General features: G+C 47.2%; 1 protein-coding gene across 1 annotated transcript in view; it reads left to right on the top strand.

Annotated features, from left to right (window-relative positions):
- The first annotated feature begins 6 nt into the window (after positions 1–6).
- Positions 7–5,874, top strand: part of EIF2D (eukaryotic translation initiation factor 2D) — a 7,347-nt gene continuing 1,479 nt past the window's right edge. The window contains exons 1-10 of the mRNA XM_008638945.2: positions 7–55; positions 1,078–1,268; positions 1,500–1,583; positions 3,193–3,283; positions 3,893–4,000; positions 4,311–4,591; positions 4,688–4,805; positions 5,274–5,319; positions 5,458–5,561; positions 5,682–5,840. Of these exons, the coding sequence (XP_008637167.1) occupies positions 1,214–1,268; positions 1,500–1,583; positions 3,193–3,283; positions 3,893–4,000; positions 4,311–4,591; positions 4,688–4,805; positions 5,274–5,319; positions 5,458–5,561; positions 5,682–5,840 (1,046 nt within the window). The 5' untranslated portion in view covers positions 7–55; positions 1,078–1,213. The remainder of the gene's footprint in view (positions 56–1,077; positions 1,269–1,499; positions 1,584–3,192; positions 3,284–3,892; positions 4,001–4,310; positions 4,592–4,687; positions 4,806–5,273; positions 5,320–5,457; positions 5,562–5,681; positions 5,841–5,874) is intronic.

Genomic DNA, 5,874 nt, shown 5'->3' with positions numbered 1-5,874 from the left:
TGTTCGCCAGGGCGTTCCGTGTGAGGGCCAACACCAACATCAAGGGCTCGGACCGGTGAGTGCCGCGCGGGGACCCCGCGGGGATCCCCGCCGGGCCGGGGGGACGCGGTCGCGGGCTGCTTTCACCGCCTGCTTGTGGCACGCTCCCGGCCTGAGCACGGAATGTGCGTTTCGCTGGAAGGTGCTGCCGTAATTAAACCAGGTTTAATTGAAATGTTATGCTGAGGCCTGGATGAGCCTTGCGTGCTTTATTTATAGCAGCTTTCAGTGCCTAATGCGGCTGTGAGTGAGCTGGAGAGGGGCTTTGGATAAGCACATGGAGTGACAGGATGAGGGGGAATGGCTTTAAACTGGAGGAGGATAGGTTTGTATTGGATATTGGGAAGAAATTCTTCCCTGTGAGGGTGGGCAGGCCCTGGCACAGGGTGCCCAGAGCAGCTGTGGCTGCCCCTGGATCCCTGGCAGTGTCCAAGGCCAGGCTGGACAGGGCTTGGAGCAGCCTGGGATAGGGGAAGGTGTCCCTGCCCATGGCAGGGGGTGAGACTGGATCGGATTTAAAGTCCCTTTTAACCCAAACCATCTGTACTTCTCTCGTTCTTTATGTTCCTGAGCAGTGCTGCTGGGCTGACCTCCTGATGGTTCAGGTTCACTGGACACTGCTGTGAATGACCACAAAGCCCCCCCTGTGCTGGTCACTGGGGCTTAAACTTCAATTAAAACTGGGGGACAGGGAAATCTGGCTGTGCCCTGCTCCCCATCCAGCTGTGGGTGACAGGCTGGGCTGAGCGAGTGTGACACTCCCAGGTTGAAATCACAGCACAAAACAGAGGCACGGGCAGCAAACAGAAGCTGAAAGCAGATGTTTAAGGAAGATATGAGCAGGGCAAGTATATTTAGTCTTTTCCCGGTATTCCTCTTACACCATTTGTAAACCCAGACACAAATGGTTCAAGTTATTTCCTGTGAAAAGGTGGGAATTTCAGGAACAGCCAACAAAGCAGTAACAGCAGATGTAGGAATTATTTTGAGGGACTGCCTAGACAGCTTTGTAACACATATGGGATTTTATCATTGCAGGAGGAAGCTACGAAGTGATGTTGCAGCAGCTTTTCCCACCCTGAGCACTGAACAACTGGCTGAGTTGATTCCAAACAAGGAAGAACTCAATGTCATCAAAATATACTCTCACAAAGGGGAGGCCATCACTGTTTACATGAACCACAGGAACCCAATACTCTTTGAAGCTGAGAAAGTTCTGTATCCAACAGGTAGGGAGAAGGGACTGGAATAATCCCCCCTCTTTGCTTTCCTTCCCAGTTAATTATTGTGGCACTGTTTCGATTTCACGTTTCTTTATTACCCAGTTAGGATTTTTGTTATCCAATTAAGTTTAATCTCCTTGATTATCCAAGGAGTGTTTAGTCTTAAAGATGGGAAGAAACAACTGCTAGAAATGTTCTTAATGATGCATTTTTAAATGTACTTCTCTTTTGGGACAGTGTACACTCTGTGGGTCTACCCAGACCTTCTCCCTGCCTTTGCAACATGGCCCCCAGTGCTACAGAAACTTGCAGGAGGAGCAGGTAAGAGCACCAGAACTTTGTCACTTCACACTGCAAAAAGGAGTTGCCTTCAGGGCTTTTTAGGTGTTTGCTTTCAGCAGTGGCAAAAATGTACCTGAACCAAGTAGAAAGAACGAGTACTCAAAAATAATTCGTGGTGGTGTCCTAGAAAGGAAATAAATCAGCTGTAGAAAGAATCTGTGAATGAAACAAAGTAGGTGAAGCTGTTTAAATGCAGTTACCTGTTCCATGTGGGAGGCTCAGAGTTTGAAATACTTTCTCAGGGTGATGAGCAGCTGAACTGGGACACAGAAGGGCCTGTGCCATTGATCTGTCCCTTTTGAAAGTTCCTTTGCTGCCACCCTGCTTCCTGTCAGCCCCCAGGTGAACAAGTTTATCCTGTGGATAAGAAGGGAATTTATTTTGGAACCTAGAGTGCAGTCACTGTCAGCCAAATTGTGGATTGTGCAGGTGAGGTTGGAGCTGAATTCCTGGGTTACTGGCTCTACCACCTCATTATGGATCAGGACTAACAGGAAAGGAGTCTGTTTTCTGGAACCTGCTTTGGATGCAGTTCAGACTCAGGAGAATCGGGGCATTATAAACTTTAAATTGCTGAGCTGCTGAAGCAGAAAGAGATTAAATTGCAGCTGCTGCAGCCTTGGTCTGTACCTGGAAGTGCTCACGTAGGAAGGGATGTCTTTTTCCGTGACACAGTATCTAAAGTGGAGCTCGGGTCTCTGTGCTTTGTTTGCTTTTGGGGAAAATAAAGTGCTCGAGTGTGTAGCTGTGATAGACATCTGAGCAAGCCTCGCTGCTGACTTGTAATGACCCAGTTTCTGGGGAAAAAGACTTGCTAATGGGGAAGGACATTGATGAAAGAGGCCTGCAGGTCATTCATCGCCCCTGGCAACCAGGCTACCTCTGTGCAGGATCCAAAGATAAGGAGCTGGCCAGGAGACAATGGCCACAAAGGCAGGGGGAGAGGTAGAGCCACTTCTCAGAAAGGAGAGGAAAGGCTTCAGGCTCTCCAGTGCTGCAGGCTGGAGGAGATTTAGGAAGCATTCCGTTCCAAAGAGCAGCAATGTTTTGGGATATCTCTTCCATGAATTCAAATACCTGCTGTCTGCCCTGGTAATTTACATAATTTAATGCTGCTTACCTGGTCACATTAAGGCCTTTATGTGATTTCTGTCCCCAGCCATGTGGAGCTTTGGTGGCAGTTGCAGAGTTCATTCTAGACCTGATAAAAACAGTTGTGACAATGAATGGGGGGCTAGAACCTGCTGGGATCACCTTCCCTTGGGACAGGGGAGGCTAAATGGGTAATTCCTGACACTTCCCCTTGTTCCTTTCCCTTTCCACGCCATTAATGAAGAGTGGTGCTGGGAGCTCGTTAAAAACAGTCCCTCAGGTCTGACAGTTTTTTGGGATGTGCCCAGCACCCTTATGAATTGGATCCCGCACTCCACGAGGAAAAAGCGCTGCCTTAGGAGGAGAAATAGAGAATCCTGTTCTCTCTGGCGTGTGCTGAGCTCGTGTTTTTGCTGAGTAACGGGAGGGAGGGGGGCGGAGGAGGCGGTGCCCGAGCGTTTCATTGAGAAATGGATGCGCTTCATTCTTTCCGCAGACCTGATGCTGCCAGGAGTTGTGGTGCCATCTTCTGGCCTCCCTCGAGTGCAGCGGGGCACGCTCTGCGCTGTCACCCTCCTGGGAAACAGGTACCGAGGATTCTCCAATTCAGAACCTGTCCAGAAGTTAAAAATGAAATGAAGGGGTTTGAGGAAAGCAAAGCAGAAGTGTTGTCGTGCATTTGATGCACTGTGGAGCTAAGCAGTGGAAAATACAGCAGGAAAAAAGTCCACTTAATTTTCTGGGTCAGGATATGTTTGAGCTGAGGTGGGAAGCTTTGTAAATTGTTTTTTTTTTTGGATCTGTGTGGACCAATAGTTTTAGCAAAAAATTCTATTCTGCAAAATTGTTTTTGTGTCTATGTGGAAGTTCTGAGTGAGGGAGTGCTAGAGCTGTTGGTTTTCTCTCACTGCTGGTCTCTTCTGGCAGTGCACGTGCTTCTGGTAATTTATTAAAAGCAAGAATGTGTCACTGCACAACCTTCACTTCATCCCAGCTCCACTTATCCTTGGGATTCTTTGGAAAACTTCACATCCCAGAAGGATAACCAGGAAATACGTAGCTGCTTTAAACAAAAACCAGTTTGTAGAGAACAAGGACGTTGTAGAAGCAGTTCAGTCTATCCCAGTGGCACAGCCTGTGTGCAGTAGCACAGCATGTTTGTGTTGTCCTGCTCCAACATTCCCTTCTTTTCCCAGAGCTCCCGTGGCAGTTGGAGTTGCCACCATGTCCACGGAGGAGATGCTGGCTGCTGGAATGAAAGGGAAGGGCTTTGCTGTGCTGCACACTCACCTGGATCACCTCTGGTGGGTAACTGCCAGGCCTTGGGTAAAATGTGCAACAGCTCTCACGTGTTCACTGAAATCCAAATCTGTGCCCCAGTAAATTTAGCCTGTCAGGCCAACTTACTGAGTTATTTGGGTACAGCTTAGATAGGACCTTTATTCAGAATTTATGGAGGAAGATGAGTGCAAAGTAAATTTTATCATTTAGGGATTACAGAAAAACACCAGTGCAGCTGCCAGTGCCTTTTTTCAGGGTGACATCTGTTCCTTGTCCTGTGGTTTCATAGCAGCAAAAGGAAAGCTGTATTCTGCTTTTTTCTTCCTTTTGTAGGGAATATGGTGACAAATCTTCTCCTCCTACCTTAGCTCCCTTGGAAACAGCAAAGGAGAGCGCTGGAGACGAGGAAGAGCTGCAGGGGAAGGAGCCTGTCAGCAGCTGCTCCCCTGAGCCAGAGCAGCACGTGGACATCAGGGATCTGAGCCTGAGGGACAGAGAGCCTTGTGCAGAGCTGCTGGGACAGGAGGAGCTCCGTGAGAACAGAGCTGCAGAACCAGCTGAGGATGCCAGCACAGAGGATCAGCAGGAGGCCGAGGACAGCAGGACCCCACAAGGTATTTTTGGATCCCAGTGAAACCAAAGCATTTCCCTTTGGGTTGCTGAAGCCCACAGACAACTCACTGCCTACCTGTCCTTTTCTTCCCCTGCAGAGCAAATGGATGCATTATTTAATCAGTGCTTTTTCCATGCCTTAAAATGCAAAGTAAAGAAGTCAGATCTCCCTCTGCTCACCAGCACATTTCTAGGCAGCCACATGTTCTCCTGCTGGTACGTGGGAAGGAGATGGAGTTGGGATTTGCATGCTGGGATTTGGTCTTTAAAACGTGGAGATGGAGTGGGATATTTAGGAAGAAGGTTTTGACTAAAAAATAAAACCCAGTTGTTATCGAAGTTATGCTCACTTCTGCCATCAAATACTTTGATCAAATACAATCCTTACCTCAAATACTTGCGTGTAAGGATTGTCCAGACTTGGATTTGCACTTGGGAGCCAGCTTGACTTGGCTGACATTGGTTTCAGCATGGTTTAGTCATCTGAGTGGTTACTTGCCTGCCCACAAGAACATCAGCACTAATTTCACTCATCACATTCTATTTATCGGCTTCTTTGAAGTAATTCTTTTTCTGTGTGATTTATATTCCCACTGTTAAGAAACTTCTAGCATAAGTAGCAAGATTTAAGAAGAAATGAAGGGTGACTTATAACTAAAGAACTTTTAAAAAATCCATTTATAGCCCTGCTGGAAAACAACTGGACATAAAGAAATCAAGCTATAAGAAGGTGAGATTTTTCTGTTGGTTTTGGGGGGCTTTTTTTTGGATTCATTTTAATAAGAACCAGAAGGAGAGAAAAGGCTTGAAACACAAGAGCAGCTTTTAAAATGCTTGACTCCACATTTCTGATTGTTGCTTCCTTCAGTTCTCAAAATTCCTGCAGTGCATGCAGCACCAGAAGATCTTACAAGTGAAGGAGCTGAGCAAAGGTGTGGAAAGCATCGTGGAAGTGGACTGGAAACACCCAGAGTACGTAGAATATCACAGCCATCTTTAAAAGAGTTGGGAGTCTGTGAAAGAAGGGAGTGGAATCTGCTATTTCCAGCTGTTTCCCTCCCTTTTACTCACACCAAACCATTCTTGTTGCAGCATTAAAGCATTTGCAGTGCCTGAAGGATTTTCCTCGGCCTCTGCTGCCCAAGACAGCAAGAGTGAAGACAGAGAACAAGTGTACCGTGCTCCTGAAGTCATTCCCCTTTATGGGGTGTCCACAAAAATGATCCCGCTTTTCCAGGAATCTGGACACAGGTAAGGAAAAAAAAAAAAAAAAAAAAGGAAGAGA

Source organism: Corvus brachyrhynchos, unplaced genomic scaffold (genome assembly GCF_000691975.1).
Source record: "Corvus brachyrhynchos isolate BGI_N302 unplaced genomic scaffold, ASM69197v1 scaffold338, whole genome shotgun sequence".
NCBI lineage: Eukaryota > Metazoa > Chordata > Aves > Passeriformes > Corvidae > Corvus > Corvus brachyrhynchos.
This window is presented reverse-complemented; position numbering and strand designations above follow the sequence as displayed.